The 20,123-nt window shown below is 41.5% G+C and overlaps 1 protein-coding gene across 10 annotated transcripts in view; it reads left to right on the top strand.

Moving 5' to 3' along the window:
• drp2 (dystrophin related protein 2) overlaps positions 1–20,123 on the top strand; it is a 163,496-nt gene that overhangs the window by 139,776 nt on the left and 3,597 nt on the right. For all 10 annotated transcript variants that reach the window (XR_011342985.1, XM_069893387.1, XM_069893394.1 and 7 more), the window contains 3 exons: positions 1,473–1,701; positions 13,910–14,030; positions 16,832–16,924. Coding sequence is in view for 9 of the 10 variants with exons in the window: in XM_069893387.1 (XP_069749488.1) it covers positions 1,473–1,701; positions 13,910–14,030; positions 16,832–16,924 (443 nt within the window). In the remaining variant the exon portion in view is untranslated. The remainder of the gene's footprint in view (positions 1–1,472; positions 1,702–13,909; positions 14,031–16,831; positions 16,925–20,123) is intronic.

The following is a 20,123-nucleotide window of genomic DNA, read 5'->3' as shown; positions in this document are numbered from 1 at the left end:
TTAAATAAAAACAGAATTTTGGAAAGAAACAGCAAGTCAGGCAAGCATCTGTGGGCAGAGGTTCAGACTCAACATTTCAAATCAATAACTTTTCATCTGAATGTCATCAACCTGCCTTTCTTTCTATTAAGGTCGCCTGACTTGTGGCTATTTCCTCCTTTTTGTTTTAATTTCTGACACCCTTGTCTTTTGTTTTTCGTACAATGCAGGCATTTTATCAGAACCAGAATTTATTGTCACGAAATTCATTGTCTTGCAGCAGCGTTACAGTTCAAACATTGATATAAACCATCTTACAAAAATAAATAAATATAGTGCATGAAATGTTGAAGTGAGGCAGTGTCTTTGGTTCATTGATCATTCAGGAATCTGATGGCAGCGGGGAAGAAGCTGACCTTGTGCCGCTGAGTGCTCGTCTTTAGGTTCTGTACCTTTTTCCCGATGGTAGCAGAGTGAAGAGGGCATGGCCTGGATGATGGGGGCCTTTGGGGATAGAGGTTGTTTTCTTAAGACACTTCCTCTTGTAACTGTCCATGATGGAGCGAAGTCTGGTGCCTGTGATGTCACAGGCTGAGTTAACAACCCTCTGGAGTTTATTCTTGTCCTGAATGTTGGCACCTCCGTACCAGACAGTGATGCAACCAGCCAGAATGCTTTCCACAGTACATCTGTGAAGTTTTCAAAAGTTTTCAGTGACATACCGAATCTCCTCAGACACCTCACAAAGTATAGTCACTGGTGAGTCTTGTTTGTGATTGCATCAACATGGAAGCTCCAGGATAGATCCTCAGAGATGTTGACACCCAGGAATTTGAAGTTCCTGACCCTCATCATTTAAATACAAGCTGTACTTTTAAAGTAAATTACTCAGAAGGACCTGGAGATGTAATGGATTTATCTTCGGGTTCTGGCAGAAACTGATTTGATAAGAATATAATATTTATTTTCAGTTACAGCTGAAATTAGATTTGAGCTGAGTCAAACAATTTCAAAATATACACAGCTCCATACCACAAACCTAACCATAATCCAACATACACAATTAAGAATAAGAACCCTCACTCAGAGGCCAAAAGGTGATGACATGGTGAATAAATGGATGAGTCAACAAGTGTGATGGAATTAAAGGAGTATTATCCAAAATGTAAGTCCTCGATGCTGTCACAATGAGAAATCATATTCAAAGTATGTTCATTGGTATAGCTTCATATCAAATTCTGGAGTACAAGATTTCATCCACTTACATCCACAGGTGCAGAAAAGATATATATGTGGCAATTTTCCACTCCATGAAGATATTCGATGAATGTAAATATAATGCTGTCTGAAATTTCCCCCTCCCTCAACAACTTCTTCACTTATGATAAGGAGATACAAATCCTTGTGTTTTTGTTCTATTTCCCACCAACATAATAGAATTTTTAAAAATCGAATGCTCAGATTGACTTTGTTCAATTAAAAATTCTCACAAGGATCTTACAGGAAGAACATAGGCGACTGAAATGGCAGCACGAAGAAGCAGCATTATCCTCCTCCGTACAAGAGAGCTCCTCTCTCAGCCCTCAGGACACAGAGCTTCTTGCAGAGGCACGGTTGCTCCGACAGCACAAATCCAGGCTGGAGACCAGGATGCAGATCTTAGAAGATCACAATAAACAATTGGAATCTCAACTCCAGAGACTCCGGGACTTATTACTACAGGTGAGAGAATCCTGACAAGTAAAAACCAGCAGGAGCAAAATTGTTACAGTCTAGTGCAACGATACACCCCGATCCATCTTCCCAAATGGGCAATCATTGGAATGTGATATATTAATGAGTCATAAACGCTGTAATTTTTTTTAGACTGCATTTTCCATAAAATCACAAAAAAAAACATAATTACTGCCCGTATTGCCATTCACACTGGGTGTCTTTTTTAGACTGCAAATACATGAGTGCAACAGTCCCAATGGTTGGAGTGAATTTTCCGGTACAATTTACACTGCAGACTTCCTCCAAAAAGTTGTAGGGGTCCTGCAGGATAAATCGCGGTGCAGCAATCGACTCAAAATTGCTACACATTCCTTTTTAGACGGCCTGAGTAGCGGCAAAATTCTTTGATTGTGCAGTCTAAAAACCACTTGTGTCTTTTTACACTTTTGTAAACTGATGAGGAATGCTGTGTTTACAATATCGCAGTCTAGTTTTCTCTTTGACAAGGAACAGCTTGGCACTTCGGATGCTAAAGTTGGAAAACAAAACTATTAATTTTGACTAACTAATATATAAAATCCAAGAAACATAAAGCTCAAAAAACTATTTTTTTATTAGTAGGAAGAAAAAAATAATGAATTTTTTTTTATCATTCTTGTTTCCCTAGTTAAAGATCTATTTAAAAATATACTCATATTTATAAACCAATTTTAACATCGGAACTATTGGGTTACTTTTTAATTGACTTTAAAATAGGATTTAGGTCACCCTAAATGTTCTTGGTGAAAGTGCCATAAAGATCGAATTGCAAGGTTCACCAAACTGCCTTGTTGGAACTCTCTGTATGTGTATGATCAGCTCTAATGATCTATTGCAAGGTTTAGTCACACAGCTGTGATCTCTGCACCTGGACCTCCGTGAGTAATGCTAAAATACAATTGGCATTCTTCCAGCTAGGTGCATATAGGGTGCATAGCCTCTTAATGAATGGATGTTGTAATGAGTCAAGAATGGACTGATGAAGAATAGTGCCTGCAAGAGCATGCCCTATTGCAAAGGGGGAGTTACAGGAACCTTTTGGTTATATAGCCAGATGTTTCCACAGAATGTTGCTTGGGAGATCTGTTTGAAGTCATTTCATGTGAGACAAATTCACATCCCTGCTTCTGTGGTCTGAAGTAAAAATAGATTGCTTTCTTTGCTTGAGAATGGAAGTTAGGTGACCTCTCTAAAGTGGCAGTCAGCAGAAATCTGAGAGATTTGACAATGATCTGCAGCTTGCTGAAATGCAAAAGCTAGGAAGCTGAGAGTGACCTACGCACACAAAACAGTCCAGCCATATGTCTGACACTGTATTTGTCACAAGAGGTCATAGATCTCAATGAGGACAAAGAATGCAATTGCACCATTGACCTTTTAGATACCGTGGTCTCAGAGGGAGCTGGTTTAATCTATGACAAAGTAAGATTAGTTGTTTTAGACAAGTGAGATTAAAAATTATACTGGAGATTAATTTCTCTTGAGGCACTACTGGTTCTCTTATTAGCAGAATTTTACACTGGGAGGAAAAGGTTCAAGAAAGGTGCCAAAAATCCAGTTAAAATCCCCAAGGGGAGCTGAGACACCATAAAGTAGGCAAATCAGCTGAAGGGGCTGTTTCCACAGGTCTGTACGACTCAATGACCAATGATCAATGCCCATTGTTACCTGAAAGGCTGTTTGATTTAGAATAATGCAAAGAAGTTTCACAGCCTTAGGCATCCTTTCCAAGAAATCCCAGAATGCGTCATACCCATGCAACAACTTTGAGATGTAGTCACAAGATATAGGAGCTGAAGTATGCCCATTGGCCCATCGAGTCTGCTCATTCTCATGAACTAATCCATCTACCCACTCAGTCCCACTCCCTGGCTTTTTCCCTGTAACCCTGAGGAATCAAATACTGGTCAATCTCTGCCTTAAATACACCCAATGTTCTTGCTTCCACAGCCGCCTGTGGCAACAAGTTCCACAGACTCATGACCCTTTGACTAAAGAATTTTTTCTGCATTTCTGTTTTAAATTGACACTTTTTTATCCTGAAATTATGCCTTCTTGTCCAAGAATCCCCTACCATGGGAAACATCCTTGCCACATCTACTCTGTCCACAACCTTTCAGTATTCAAAATGCCTCTGAGGTCCCACCTCATCCTCCTGTACTCCAATGAGTACAGTCTAGCAATCATTCCTCATATACTAACCCTTTCATTCTTGGTATCATTCTAGAAAAGCACCTCTGAACTCTCTCCATCACCAGCATGTCTTTTCTCAACTACAGCATCCAACACTGCACACAGTACTCCAAGAGATCTGACCAGCGCTTTACAGGGTCTCAACATTACATTTCTGCTCTTGAATGATAATCCCTCTAGAAATGAATGGCCATATCAACGTGACTTTCTCAATGTACTTTCATGTTAAAATCCCCATAATTATCATAACGTTGTCCTTCTGACATGCCTCATTTGATCCTTTTTGTAATTAGAACAAAGTAACAATCAATTTGTGTATTGCAAACTTCAATATGATAATGGCTCTGTTTTAGCATTGTTGAGAGAGGAATTGATGTCAAACATGAAACCAGGGCTAACACTCTGCTCTCCTTCAGAATAGAACATTGGAATCCTTTATATCCACCTGTCAAGGCATCAGAGGCCCTGTTAGCACCAGGGCTTCTGATTATATAGGACCTCCCACAGTTCTTCACTGAAGTGTCAGCTAACATTGTTGTACTCATCTTTGCAGAGGCAGGTAAATTGTATGTTCAACTTGCTGCGCAGCCTCTTATAAAACCTCTTAGTAAAGTTTTGCAACAAAAGTGAAGGTCTGTGGTTGCAGACAAAGTATTAAAAATTAATTAAGAATAGATTTGACAATAAAACGCAGGGTATGAACTCTGAGCTCCAACAGCTGGAACAATAAAACGCCGGGTATGAACTCTGAGCTCCAACAGCTGGAACAATAAAACGCCAGGTATGAACTCTGAGCTCCAACAGCTGGAACAATAAAACGCCGGGTATGAACTCTGAGCTCCAACAGCTGGAACAATAAAACGCCAGGTATGAACTCTGAGCTCCAACAGCTGGAACAATAAAACGCCGGGTATGAACTCTGAGCTCCAACAGCTGGAACAATAAAACGCCGGGTATGAACTCTGAGCTCCAACAGCTGGAACAATAAAACGCCAGGTATGAACTCTGAGCTCCAACAGCTGGAACAATAAAACGCCGGGTATGAACTCTGAGCTCCAACAGCTGGAACAATAAAACGCCGGGTATGAACTCTGAGCTCCAACAGCTGGAACAATAAAACGCCGGGTATGAACTCTGAGCTCCAACAGCTGGAACAATAAAACGCCGGGTATGAACTCTGAGCTCCAACAGCTGGAACAATAAAATGCCGGGTATGAACTCTGAGCTCCAACAGCTAGAACAATAAAACGCCGGGTATGAACTCTGAGCTCCAACGGCTGGAACAATAAAACGCCGGGTATGAACTCTGAGCTCCAAAAGCTGGAACAATAAAATGCCGGGTATGAACTCTGAGCTCCAACAGCTGGAACAATAAAACGCCGGGTATGAACTCTGAGCTCCAACAGCTGGAACAATAAAACGCCAGGTATGAACTCTGAGCTCCAACAGCTGGAACAATAAAACGCCGGGTATGAACTCTGAGCTCCAACAGCTGGAACAATAAAACGCCGGGTATGAACTCTGAGCTCCAACAGCTGGAACAATAAAACGCCGGGTATGAACTCTGAGCTCCAACAGCTGGAACAATAAAACGCTGGGTATGAACTCTGAGCTCCAACAGCTAGTGGCACCTCAGATGAAACTGAGCTTCTAAACTTCTGAAGCTCAGAGGTTCTGCAAAAATCTCCTTAAAAATGTCTTTTTTTTTAAATTTAGACATACAGCATGGTAACAGGCCCATACGGCCTATGAGCCAGTTCTGCCCAATTACACCCAATTGACCTACGACCACCCGGTACGTTTCGGAGGGTGGGAGAAAACTGGGGCACCCAGAGGAAGCCCACGCAGACATGGGCAGAACGTACAAAGTCCTTGCAGGCAGCGCGGGATTCAAACCCGGTCCCGATCGCTAGCTCTAAACAATGTTGTACTAACTGTGCCTCCCATCATAGGGAATAAATATTTTCCACTTCCCCAATGGTAAGTAGGAAATAGTTCGAAGAATATTTAGCCAAGTTGATCTTGATGGGTAGCATTAAGTGAATATGTCAATGACAAATTGTGGAAGCTGTTAGATTTTCTTCTCTTTGGATGGGACGTTGGACGAAAGGAGCAAGCATAAATCACATCGATTCCTTCAACTGAGGCTCAGCCACTGTCAGCTCCACTCCAGGCCTCTGCACCAAGCTCCACTGGAGTAAGGTGAAGCAGGAATGGGAAATTGTTCGGAGACCACAGAAACCTTGACCTAATTCAGACCCATTTTTAACCAGAAACTTGCATGTTATTTTGAAGAAATAATGAATCTAATTTGGAAGTTCTGGTACTCAGCATAGTATGTGATACTTTGTAATTGATAGTCCAGTACAAAGTTTCATAAGACAACAGCATTTATTGGGATTTTATCAATATGATTCCATGTTTTCTCTCTGATTTATAAAATTTATCCACTCTTTAATGAATATGTTAGTGACATAGAGTGAAAGAAAATCAATATTGCAGCAGCCTTTGTTTTATAATGTAGTAGTTGGCTGTTTAGTTTGCAGAGCATTAATCATTAGACAGATAACTAATTATAATATCAACATCAGGTAATCAGGTATTGGAAAACAGCTTCATGCACCACTGGTGACTTCACTGCTGATCAATATCTTGAACGCTAGAGCCTGTGTTGTTTCATTAATCTTACAAATAATTGACTGTCATATTTTCAGATTGTGGATGTGCACACCTCATGACTCTGCCCTTGTATTTTACTCCACTATAGCATTTTTATGCCATATTGCATCTATGTCTCGAAAACAAAACCCAGAAAGGCCTGAGAGAACTCGTTCTCCCATTCTTAGTTCCCCTGCTGATGGATCTTCCTTGTTCACAAATGCAAATCTCTTCATTACGGAAACATTTGAAAGGTTCAGCTTGAAATTCTACCTAATTCAAAAATACACGAGTTTACTGTGACATTTAGTTCTTTCTCCACAATATTGTCTTCAAATACTGTCTTCAAAATCAACTTCCTGTATCTTTTAAATCAGGCAAATTATTTTTTTATCAAAATCGAGGCAGATTTGTGATTTAAGAGGAATGAATGGCATCACTGCAAACTACGCTAGTGTTAGGGATGCTCATTTGTTTCAGAGCAAAGCTGAAGATTTTTCTGTGGACGTTGATCCTTTGAATAAAACTATTGAATCAAAATTAGGTCGAGGGAATTCTGCAACAATGCAAAATAAATTGGAAAACATAAATTTTTAGCCCATTGGCTGTGCCTCGACTCAGCTAAGCCATCCTCTGATGTAAAATGAAGGAGAAGTGGCAAATAGTCTGAAAATTGGGTTGAAATTACAAAGCCTTGAGCCACCCTGGATTAGCAACTAAAACAAAGGTGTATTTATTTACTGTAAAATATAGTGTTCAATTAGCTATCAGTTTCCCAGGGTGTAATGGATGTTTCAGTGGATATTTTTGGAATGCTCTGTCTGATCAGAGAGCGATTGATTACTTGCTCAGGACTAGGTGCCTGAAGGTATTTCATTATTCTTTGTTGTCTTACACTAGTCAATAAGGACATCTATTCTAATGTGTAAGTGTAACTTTAATTGCACCTCAATTTCTTGACATTATCCCCTGAATAGATTTCTAAAAAAGATATTAACACACCCCAATTCAGACAACAATAATTCCCCACATTCTTGGAGAACAAGAATTATCAAGATAAATGATATTTTGTTACTGGCAAATAGGTACTCTTCTTCTTTGGCTTGGCTTCACGGACGAAGATTTATGGAGGGGTAATGTCCACGTCAGCTGCAGGCTCGTTTGTGGCTGACAAGTCCGATGCGGGACAGGCAGACACGGTTGCAGCGGTTGCAAAGGAAAATTGGTTGGTTGGGGTTGGGTGTTGGGTTTTTCCTCCTTTGTCTTTTGTCAGTGAGGTGGGCTCTGCGGTCTTCTTCAAAGGAGGTTGCTGCCCGCCGAACTGTGAGGTGCCAAGATGCACGGTTTGAGGCGATATCAGCCCACTGGCCGGGGTCAATGTGGCAGGCACCAAGAGATTTCTTTAGACAGTCCTTATACCTCTACTTTGGTGCACCTCTGTCATGGTGGCCAGTGGAGAGCTCGCCATATAACACGATCTTGGGAAGGTGATGGTCCTCCATTCTAGAGACGTGACCTACCCAGCGCAGTTGGATCTTCAGCAGCATGGATTCAATGCCGTCAGCCTCTGCCATCTCGAGTACTTCGATGTTAGGGATGAAGTCGCTCCAATGAATGTTGAGAATGGAGCGAAGACAACGCTGGTGGAAGCGTTCTAGGAGCCGTAGGTGATGCCGGTAGAGAACCCATGATTTGGAGCCGAACAGGAGTGTGGGTATGACAACGGCTCTGTATACGCTAATCTTTGTGAGGTTTTTCAGTTGGTTGTTTTTCCAGACTCTTTTGTGTAGTCTTCCAAAGGCACTATTTGCAGAAACAACTGCACATATAAGGCCATTTCAGATAGCCCAAAAGTCAGGTTGTAAAGGCAGAGAAACTCCGTCAAAACGCATAATCACTTAGCTTTCTGAATGTGTGGAGGCAATCTCCAAGCTGCATATTCCAACCCCTCTCTGAGAGGGATAGTCTCCGCAGCGCAGCCCTCCACCAATTGATCTGAATTGGCAGCTGTGCTAAGCAGATGTCTGGGGGTGGGCTGATGATGACATCAGCCTGAGACTCATCTCCCCACTCACCCATGTCCCTCCAAGTCGTGGCGGGGAGCCCTCGGGGCAGTCAGGGCAATGGAGGCTGTCAGCGGGGGCAGTCAGGGCAGTGGGAGCTGTCAGCTGGGACTGGCTGGGCAGCGGGGATCAGCGGGGACCAGTGGGGCAATGGGGACCATTGGGGCAGCGGGGACTGGCAGGGCAGCGAGAGCAGACAGGGCAGTGGGGACCATTAGGGGGCAGCTGGTGCGGGCTGGGTCTGCCACACCGGGCCACTTCGGTCTTTGGGTCCACTCTCTGCGGCTCAAAACGCGGCAGAGCAATGCATCTTCCCTACCCATAATTCTCCCAGGCAACTGGACCTGTTCTGGGAACCATAGAGTGGTTTCAGCTGCATGAAGGATTATGGGTGGGGAAGATTGCTGTGTATTGATGACGGGTGGTTCTACTACACCAGTCGGTCCACCTCCAAGGGGATCCAGAAGGCCCTATGAGGCACCTCTCCTTTGAATGGGACGCTGGAGCAGCCTTTTTGGGCTGCAGTCTGAATGGTAAGTTCCAGATTTTTGATCTGCCCCGTACCCGGTCTCCAGGCGGAGGCTCGAACTGAAGTGACCTATAAACGCAGAGGTACTCCCTCTTATACTGAGATGTGTGCACTTATAATGCACACATTACCCCCACCAATCTCTTGAATAGTGTACAATATGGTCATTTTAAAAGACTCTTAGAGGTGCATGGATACAAGAAAATGGAGGGTTATGGGTGTGAGTTAAGAAAGGCTTAATTGGTTGTGAAGGTTTATATAGGTCGGCACAACATGGCCTATACTGTGTTGTAACGTTCCTTATTCAATTTTCCATTATAATCTGAAAGAAAGCAGAAGGGTTTTGAAATGGTATGATATTGCAGAGATCTGTTATTTGCATAGGGTATTAAGAAACATCTTGCAAACATTAATGATGTTCAAGATTTTGAGGCTTTATTTTTAATAATCTTGCTCTATTGTACAAGAAGCTACCAGAATTTGCATTTTAATGAAAAGAGAAGTAATATTTAGCTGCCTCTCCTAGTCTTGCCTGCTGTCCGAAATCAGCATCCTTCTGCATTTAAAACAGAACAACACTTTTATAAATGTTTCTTTACCATAGATTTATTACTGTCTGGAAATTGTATTTACCCTGCATTCTGAAATCACTTTAATACACTAACAGCATCTAAAAATTACAGTAATCCCTATACTTTCAGGTAGAATTCCAACTGGCCTGAGTTGAGAGATGATCATGCATTTTTATTCTTTAATTTTTCACTGATGAATTTATATGACTTCATGTTTCCTGTCAATTTTCTTATGAATAATCAAATTCTCATTATGGCTGAGGATATTTCAAGATTCAAGATTCCATTAATGTCATGTAATATTACATGAAATTGCCTTCTGCCTGCCATAAGGCAAAGAATCACCATTAGTGTCACTCAGCAATCCTTACAGTCAAGAGAAAGAGAGTTCCTTCAGGGTCACTGAGTGCCAGTGGATTCGTCTCTGGTGCTTCTGCAGCCGCACAGAGTCCTGTTCAAACCACTAGCAACACGACCTCCAAATCCAATCTTCTGACAGGATCAGGAGGCCTCCAGTTTGGATGTGTTTATTTGCTGCCCTCTGGTGGATTCGCAGTTCATTTTGCTTTATTGACATGAAACTTGGAGGTTGAGGAAGACACAAGAGACGGCAGAAGCCAGAATCGGGAGAAACCAGCTGGTGAAGGAACTCTGCAGGTCGAGCCACTTCTGTAGGAGGATCAGAATTATTGACATTTTGGGTCGAGATCCTGCATCAAGACTGAGATGGGATAGGGAAGATAAAGAAAGGGAAAGGGTAAGTCAGAAGCCAGGAGGTGGTGCATGAACAAGAAGCTCATGAATGATGACAGACAGATGGAGCCAGCTTGTTGGGGGGGGGGGGGGGGGGGGGGTTATGGAGTCAATAGACAGAGGGAGGTGAATGATGTAGAAGCAGGTGAAGAGAGAGAAAAGATAAATGGAAGCAGGGAGGTAGAGGGAGCTGCTGGAGAGTGATAAGCGGGAACAAAAAGGCTGGAATCTCATCGAGAAGAAAAGTGATCATGGGAACCATTAGGGGAGAGGTGAGGGGCTGATGGAGCCAGATGGGGCAGAGGATCCAGGCAAAAACTATGGGTGAAGCCAGGACAGGGAGGAGAAATGAAAATAAGGCCCAGCAAGTAGTTAGGATAGTAAATGGCTTTTTGTCCTGTATTCCAAAGATGTTGGAGTGTAAGAATAGGGAGCTTTTGTTATAGCTGTACAGGGATTTGGAGAAGCCAGACCTGGTCACAGTGTTTGTGGCCTTTGCTTAGAAAAGGATATCGTAGCATTAGAGTTTTCCAAAGGATATTTACCAGGCTAATCCCTGCACTGAGAGGGTTATCCCTTTAAGAGCAGCTAATCTTGGACTGTATTCCTTTGAGTTCAGATGAATGATATATAAAGTCATATGGAGGTGTGATAGAGTCAACATTGAGATGTTTTCACCAGTGGGAGAACCATGTTTGAGGGAGCATGGCTCCAAAATAAGATGCCAATCAGTGAGGTGCAGAGAAATTCCTTCTCTCAGAGTAAATTTCCTCTCTCTGCCCCTGGGTGGTGGAAGATCAATAAATATTTGAAAGATAGAAGAATTGGGAGTTATGAGAAACTGGTACAGAGGAGAGGCTGAGGCCAGCCATGAACATATAGAATGGCTGCATGCTTGAAGGACCTGCCAGACTACTCCTGCATCTATTTTCTTGTGTAAACACTTACCCTACTTATATAGTGTTCACCTATCTAATCTAGCATGATCAGCCCTCTTCAAAAAGCCTATCCTTGACTCTTTTATCTTGGCAAGCTACCAACTCTATGCCAACTTCCTTTTGCACAATAAAGCCTTGCACCAACATTATACAAATGGCTTAATACCTACATAGAGCAGCAGATAAATTACATATGAACATGTGCACAAAATGAGCATTAAAAATAATTTCAAGCCCATGTAGCAAGAATTGTTTGTACAATGTGTTGAGTTATTCAGTTAAGGTTTAGATCAGTGGTTTTCAAAGTTTTTCTTTCACTCACATATCATCTTAAGTAATCCCTATGCCATAAGTGCTCTGTAATTAGTAATGGATTGCTTAAGGTGGTTTGTGAGTGGGGAAAAATGGTTGAGAACCACTGCTCTAAACCCAATTGTTACTGAAATATTTTTCTTGAGAAAAATTGTAATTGGCCCATTCCCTTTGGAGCTATGAAACCATGCACATAACGAGTCAATTAGGTACGATTAAAACAGGTTTTCAATTTTTTTTTCTTTCCACTCACATGCCACCTTAAGTAATCCCTTATTAATCACAGAGAGCCTATGGTATTAGGGATTACATAAAGTGGTATGTGAGTGGAAAGAAAAAGTTTCAAAACCACTGCTCTAAGTGGACCAATTGACTAAATATCATCTTGGTATGAAGCAGAAAAACATGAATGTTATTGGCTGGTTTTGTACAAACTCTCTAGATCAGCCATTCTCAACAGGGGCCATCTGACTCCCCTGGGAGGCCACATTTAAGGGGGAGCCAACAGACTAAAATCATTTTTTTTTAATTAATAGTTTTAATGTAGTTGGTAGGAGACAAGTACAGAAGGAACCAATTAAAGGTGACTGCTTCACAGGGGAGTTGTAAACTTTGAGCAGAGACCTAAAGGGACCATAGCCAAAAAAAAGATTGATGTAAATCATACGGAATACAATTCAACTTTACTCCTCCAAGTTCATCTTTAGAATCTGTTAATTTAACCTCTATCTTGTTTTGGTCTCATTTGGTATCATGGGGTTGGTTTTGTCTCAGTCCCATATCCATATTTACTCTTCCTGTCTTGGTTTCCCATTTAATTCTGGATTTCTCAATTTCACTTCTCATTGTGCTTTGCCCTCCAACATATAAAAAGTTATATCCTGTCAACTCAGGCCTACAAGTGTTTCATATAGTCCAGAGAATACATCAATGTTAAAACTTGTTGGCTGTGATCTAAATTATTTCATGGTCTCAACCTTCACTCTCTGTACCCATGTACATCATCATTATTTGCTTGCATATAATCTACCCAACTTCCTCAATCTAATTAGGATCAGATACTGAAGCCATTAGTTGATAAAATATTTTTTCTACTATTCTAAAGGCTCTGATAATTTAATGAGATCAAAAGATTGGAGTTTTGCACCCTACTTTTGCACTTCATGTCTTCCAAAATGAGCAATTAATTCTTTATTGCTCATTTTAAATGGATCTACATAACTGCCTGTACAGGGGGATTCATTTTGCTTTCAACTGGAATTAGTTCCTAGAGGTTCTACATTGTTGCATTCAAATATTTAAATGAAATGTTTCAAAATCAGTTTAACTCACAAAAGAATGCAAATTTAAATGTTAATTACATTCAGGTCTGAGATTTTTTTTGGCCCTTGTTTAAAACATACATCATGATGAAATCTGTTCCTGCCCATATAATTGGCTCTCACCTCATTAATCACCTTCAGCTTATTAAAATTAACCTCCAATTTCTGAGCATCAAGACACATTGGGAATCTAATATAAATTTTGTTAATGTTTTTCTTTAATTTTATCAAGAAACTGATTGCTGTCTTCAATATTAATAACATGGCTTACAACATTAAAAATAGTAATTTAAAATGAGATTACTCTTAAGTGACTATAGGGCTGGCTATAGACCTACTTGTATTTTTGTGGTCAAAACCTTCACAGATGTACAAGTCGAGCTACAATCAGATTCAAATTTATTGTCAATGAACATGCATAACTTCACATACAATCTTGAGATTCTTTTTTCTGCCGGTGAGGCAGAAGTGTGAAAAAACTACACAGTAAATACATGTAAATAAATAAAGAACTGCAAACAAGTAACAAATGTAAACAAACTGAGCAATACAGAAAGAATTTTTTTTAAATAAAGTGTATAAATAAGAGTCTTTAAATGAGTCCCTGATTGAGTTTGTTGTTGAGGAGTCTGATGGTGGAAGGGTAGCAGCTGTTCCTGGACCTGTTAAGTGAGTGGAAAGAAGTTTGAAAACCACTGGTTTAGCCGATTACAGAATATCAGTCAATTATGAAGACCTTCAGGTTTTCAAAAAATTAAGAACTAACCCCTCCCACAAATAGTCAACTATTTACTTGGCACAGTTCAATGACGGAGTGTTTTCTATCAACTGGCAGCCACAGCAAGAGCCTGAGAAAAATGGATCACCAGCCTCTTCCACTTCCTCAGTTTCCCATCAACCTGATGCCAATCAGCAAGAAAAACTTGATGGAAATGGCTCCAAATCGGAGAACGCAGGTAAGGGTGTAGTGTGAAAAATACATCATCCAAAGCGTCATGCTGCCAAATGGCAGAGTTATATTGTTAAGAAGAGAGAAATCATTTTTACTTTTATTGTTTTATTCTCTCTCGGGGTTTTTCTTTGTTGATTGCAGAAATCATGGGATAGTTCCTATAGTAAATAAGACACAAACAAAAATAATTTGATTACAAAAGTGATCAGCTGTTAAAACCCCTTGTGTATAGTTGTAGATATACCACTAAGAAATATTTGTTGTATGACTCTTGTATCAGACACTGCCATTTAGTTAAGAGTTACTGCCTTCAGTATAGGATGAGCCATTTCTTACCTCCTTGTGCAAGCAGTAACACAAAAGACCCTGCAGGGACTATGATCACCAACAGTGATTCAAGAATCAATTTATTGTCATGCAATAAAACAGTGTCACATTACTTGAAATTGCTTTTGCCTGCTGCAAAGCAGACAGAATCGCCATCAGCAGAAATTTCATGGAACACCTCTTACAGTCAGAGAAAGAGAAGCAAAAGAGAGTTCCCCCCAGAGTCACCGAGTGTCCGTAGATTCGGCTCCAGCCCTTCTGCAGCCACACAGAGTCCAGTCCAGACCATTGGCCACTTGAGCTCCAGATCCAAAACTCCGACATAGTGAGAAACCCTTCAGTGCCTTTGACACCCCCTCACTTCCCGGTTCTGATACCTGATACCCCTTCAGCCATTCACCAGCAGTCCACAGCCCAGCGCGAGTCTCCCGACTGCAGTCTCCAGAAGCCCACAGTCTCTGTGGGTTCCTCGCCTTGAGTCACCAGCAACTCGCTGCATGTGTGGGTCTTTCAGCTGCAGAGGCCCCTCATCATGGTCACCATCCCATGGATCGCCTCCTCTGCTTCTCCTTCTCAGACAGGGGTGGGCTCCCCATTTTCTGCTACCCTGTGCCTGTCTTCCACTTCCGTGGAGTCTGCAACCCCTTGTTTATAGGCACCACCCTCTTGGGAGCAGACCCCGCGGTCGTGGGATTTTAAATAAAGCTACCATCAGCTCCTTTACAGGCCATTCAAAGCCTGTGTGGAGCTGATGGTAATTGACTGGGTGGTTGGACCCCGCAGAGACGCGCTCCACTCCTCACTCTCCATGGGTCCGCATCAGCAGTAGTGCTGCCATTTTTAGAATATTCTAATCCTATCAATCTATAAGAATACCAGATAAAAAAGAAAATATTAGACAATAGTCAGGCAACCATTTCATTAGAAAGCAAATGCAAATGTTTGTTTTAGAAACACAAGGATAGAAATTCACAACCTTGACCTACTTCTCTTATTCAATTACCTGTACTTTACCTCCAATTACTGACCCTTTGATGCATTCATCTAACTACATTTGTATAATCTCTCAGTTTCAAAACTGGAACATAAACACGTGTGTGTGTGTGTGTGTGTGTGTGTGTGTGTGTGTGTGTGTGTGTATACATGCACACGACCACTTTTCCTTCCTCTGGATTTCTTCCATCACAGTTGCTCTTTACCTCACCAATTGAATCCTCATTTTAAAGCCATCAAATAGATTTGAAGAAACAAACAATGTTATATTCTGTCACAAATATTTATCTTAAGTTCCTTATTTCATTAACAATTTATTGATAGATTTTGGAGATTTTCAGCCCACTGTTAACTATTAGCAGACAATGGACCAAACTTGTTGAACAAAGTCAGAGCCATTTTATAAATGGACCAGTTTTGCATGTCATACTTTGCCAATTCTGTCGAGCAGGATTTTTTGATTGCTCTCACCTTGAACCCAGTAGTGGATTAATTACCACCCAGGCCCCGAGGCTGAGCTTAAGTAAGTCTCCCCCTGACATTGCCTCCTTGCCCCACCTTTCGTTGAATAGAATATAGTGACATTGTTACATCAAGTAAAATATATGGGGTATCCAAAGTGGTTGATATCGACCCCTAGGGATTGATGGGACTATCAAAGGGGTCAGAAAATGCCAGGGAGTCCAATGAATATTTTGGGGTCGAAAGAACTGTAGAATCCAAGGTACCCGTTCCTGCCGGGAAGCTGCCTGACATCCCCGCTCCTGTCGGGTGCCTAGGCTTAAGCCGACTCATCTTAATGGTTAACCTGCCACTGCCTGAACCAGATCAGAGAGGCTTGTCAGTCATTGGGATAAAGAGATCAACAATGCATGGAGAAATGTCAGATAGTTTATTAGCATCACAGGTTCTTTCTCTGTGGCCTACTGGATTCTAGAGAGTAGCAAATTTTTGAGAGCTGCTTCCAGCTGATCATCTCCCTACATTCATTATAATAATTGTTTTCTGATCTCATTTCAACACTGTCAAAACTACTAAGAATACTCCACTAAATTTACTTCAGTGCCTTAATTGTTTAACTACTTTTTCTCTTTAGTGCAATATCCTGTACTATTTCCACATTATTTCTTGGCACTTTGTTTTTTTTTTAATTCCTCCCCTGCCCTCTACACTATGTGTAGGTTGAGTTGCCTGGATTGCATGCAAAACAAAGATGTTTCACTATATCTTAGAATGTGTGTGATATTAAACAATTCAATTCATCCTAACACTACCCAGCAAATAAGATGAGGATTTCCTGTGTTTTTTATAAATGGCCTCTAACAATTCCCTCAAACTTTCAACCCATAACCTCCTTCAGTATCCCAATTCATATTATTCAGAATGTTTTTAATGACAAATTGAAATAAAAACCATGGATCACATTTTCAGGACATTTGGCAGGAACCTAGTCAGTTTTGCCCTCTGTACTTTATTTTTTCATAGGTGAAATGGATTGTCGTGGTACTTCCCAAGATATGGTGTTGCATCTGGAGGATGTAATGGAGCAATTTAGGAACTCATTTCCTTCCCCCAAAGGTAAATTTTTCTCCTCTGCTTAAACTATACATCATGAATGAGGGATATATATGAAGTTATGGATGAGCTACTCTTTTGATGGTTACCTAATGAGCATTGATAAGATAAAAAGAGGAGACATATTCTCATTAGTGGATATTTCAAGAACCAGGAGTGACAGAATTATAATTTGAGATATATACCAACACACTATAGAGCCTTCTCAAAATGTCCTCCTTAGTTCTAGTTTATTCTGTCAGCGAAAGGGACTCCCAGCATCTTGCCTGTCGAGTCTTCTAACAAATTTGTAGGTTTTACTGAGACATCCCCTCATTCATCTAAAATCTGGGGAATACAAGTTCAAGTCTACTCAGTCTCACTCCAGATGGCAAACCCACCATCCCTGGAACTATCTAAGTAAATCTTTGTTGTACTCCAATTCTGGCAAGTCCATCATTTCTTGGGTAAGGAGACCAAACTGCACACAATACTCCAACTGTGGTCTTACAATTCCAATAAGATTCTTGTATTCCGATCCTTTCATAATAAAGGCTAACACAACATTTCTCTCCAAAATTATTGTTGGACTTGCTTGTTGGGCTTCAGTATATTTACTGCAATTTAACACATGTTCTGCTTTTCTGTTCGGTCCACCAAAGTGAATGATCCCATATTTTCTAAGTTACATTCCATCTGTTAATCATCACTCATTCAGCTTGCCCATATTCCATAAAAGTTTCTTTAGGACATCCTCTGCGTTTATAATTACACTTGGTTTAAAATTGGCTACAATAGACTTTGACATTTGGCAGCAATTAATAAATTCTTACATTTGTGTGTTTGGTTAGCTATATATCTATATCCATAGATATGGTCAAAATGAAAACATGTTTTGTAAGAGTGACCCTTAGATATTATTTGAATGGCCAATCAGATCTCAACATGATTATCCAACTGCACGAAAACCAACAAGGTCGGGTCAGATACAGCAATGAGCTCTCTGAACCCTTCTCCATTAACAATGGCGTGAAGCAAGGCTGTGTTCTCGCACCAACCCTCTTTTCAATCTTCTTCAGCATGATGCTGAACCAAGCCATGAAAGACCCCAACAATGAAGACGCTGTTTACATCCGGTACCGCACGGATGGCAGTCTCTTCAATCTGAGGCGCCTGCAAGCTCACACCAAGACACAAGAGAAACTTGTCCGTGAACTACTCTTTGCAGACGATGCCGCTTTAGTTGCCCATTCAGAGCCAGCTCTTCAGCGCTTGACGTCCTGCTTTGCGGAAACTGCCAAAATGTTTGGCCTGGAAGTCAGCCTGAAGAAAACTGAGGTCCTCCATCAGCCAGCTCCCCACCATGACTACCAGCCCCCCAACATCTCCATTGGGCACACAAAACTCAAAACGGTCAACCAGTTTACCTATCTCGGCTGCACCATTTCATCAGATGCAAGGATCGACAATGAGTTAGACAACAGACTCGCCAAGGCAAATAGCGCCTTTGGAAGACAACACAAAAGAGTCTGGAAAAACAACCAACTGATAAACCTCACAAAGATAAGTGTATACAGAGCCGTTGTCATACCCACACTCCTGTTCGGCTCCAAATCATGGGTTTTCTACCGGCATCACCTACGGCTCCTAGAACGCTTCCACCAGCGTTGTCTCCGCTCCATCCTCAACATCCATTGGAGCGCTTTCATCCCTAACGTCGAAGTACTCGAGATGGCAGAGGTCGACAGCATCGAGTCCACGCTGCTGAAGATCCAGCTGCGCTGGATGGGTCACGTCTCCAGAATGGAGGACCATCGCCTTCCCAAGATCGTGTTATATGGCGAGCTCTCCACTGGCCACCGTGACAGAGGTGCACCAAAGAAAAGGTACAAGGACTGCCTAAAGAAATCTCTTGGTGCCTGCCACATTGACCACCGCCAGTGGGCTGATATCGCCTCAAACCGTGCATCTTGGCGCCTCACAGTTTGGCGGGCAGCAACCTCCTTTGAAGAAGACCGCAGAGCCCACCTCACTGACAAAAGGTAAAGGAGGAAAAACCCAACACCCAACCCCAACCAACCAATTTTCCCCTGCAGCCGCTGCAACCGTGTCTGCCTGTCCCGCATCGGACTTGTCAGCCACAAACGAGCCTGCAGCTGACGTGGACTTTTACCCCCTCCATAAATCTTCGTCCGCGAAGCCAAGCCAAAGATATCTATATCCATAGATTTGGACAAAATGAAAACATGTTTTGTAAGAGTGGCCCTTAGAAATTATTTGAATGGCCAATCAGATCTCACAAAAATTAGTGCACCAGTGTGGTCAAAGAAGTAATTTGGGAAACGTTGTCAAATAAGTTTTCAGAGTTGCTTCAAAACATCATAAACTGCTGATATATGAATGGATAATAAGGGCACAACTACTTAAGCTGGTGGATGTTTTTGCAGGGCAATGTAGAACTTCTTGTCCGCTGGTGTAGAAAATCTATTACTTTCTTGGCTTCCTACCTGCAAATAGTGGAAAGGTTTTGAGCAGCAGGAGGTGAGTCGCTTACAGAATACCAACATCAGACTTGCTCTTGCCCTCATGGCATTTACAATGTATGGCAATTGCATCCCTGGACAGAAGTGACCCTACAGAAGATAACTTTTCTAAGGATTCATTAAATGGTAAAGAAAGATGTTTGGACTCTAACTCAACACCTTTAATTTCTTGGAAGACTAAGGAAATTCAGCATGTTACTCCCGTCTCTCAACAACTTTTATACTCAAAATTATACTTGCTGGATGCATAAGTGTGGTGTGGGAGCTGCTCTGTTCATGATTGGAAGAAGGTAATGAAGGTAGCTCGAAGCATAATGAAAACTTTCCTCCCCTCCAGGACTCTATTTTCATTTCCCACTGCCTAGGAAAGGCAGGCAACATGCTGAAGGACCCATCATTACCCCAGACATTCTCTCTTTTCCCATCAGGGAGAAAGCTTAAGAGGGTGAAAACAAACACCAACAAACTTAAAAACAGTCTCTTCCCTGCAACTATCAGGCTCCTGAATGAAGCATAACAGTGCTTGGTGTTGACCAATCTTCCTTCTCAGTATTATCCCATACTCTATAAATGCTGAATTTAATGCTAGAGTAACCTATTGGCTTGCTCACAGAAGAACCCTTCTCTCTGTTCTAGGTACTGTATTTTGTGACAAATAAATTTAAAACTTATGTGCCATC

This window comes from Narcine bancroftii, chromosome 8 (assembly GCF_036971445.1).
Source record: "Narcine bancroftii isolate sNarBan1 chromosome 8, sNarBan1.hap1, whole genome shotgun sequence".
Classification (NCBI taxonomy): Eukaryota; Metazoa; Chordata; class Chondrichthyes; order Torpediniformes; family Narcinidae; genus Narcine; species Narcine bancroftii.
The sequence above is the reverse complement of the archived record's forward strand: the minus strand, read 5'-3'. Positions and strand labels throughout refer to the sequence as shown.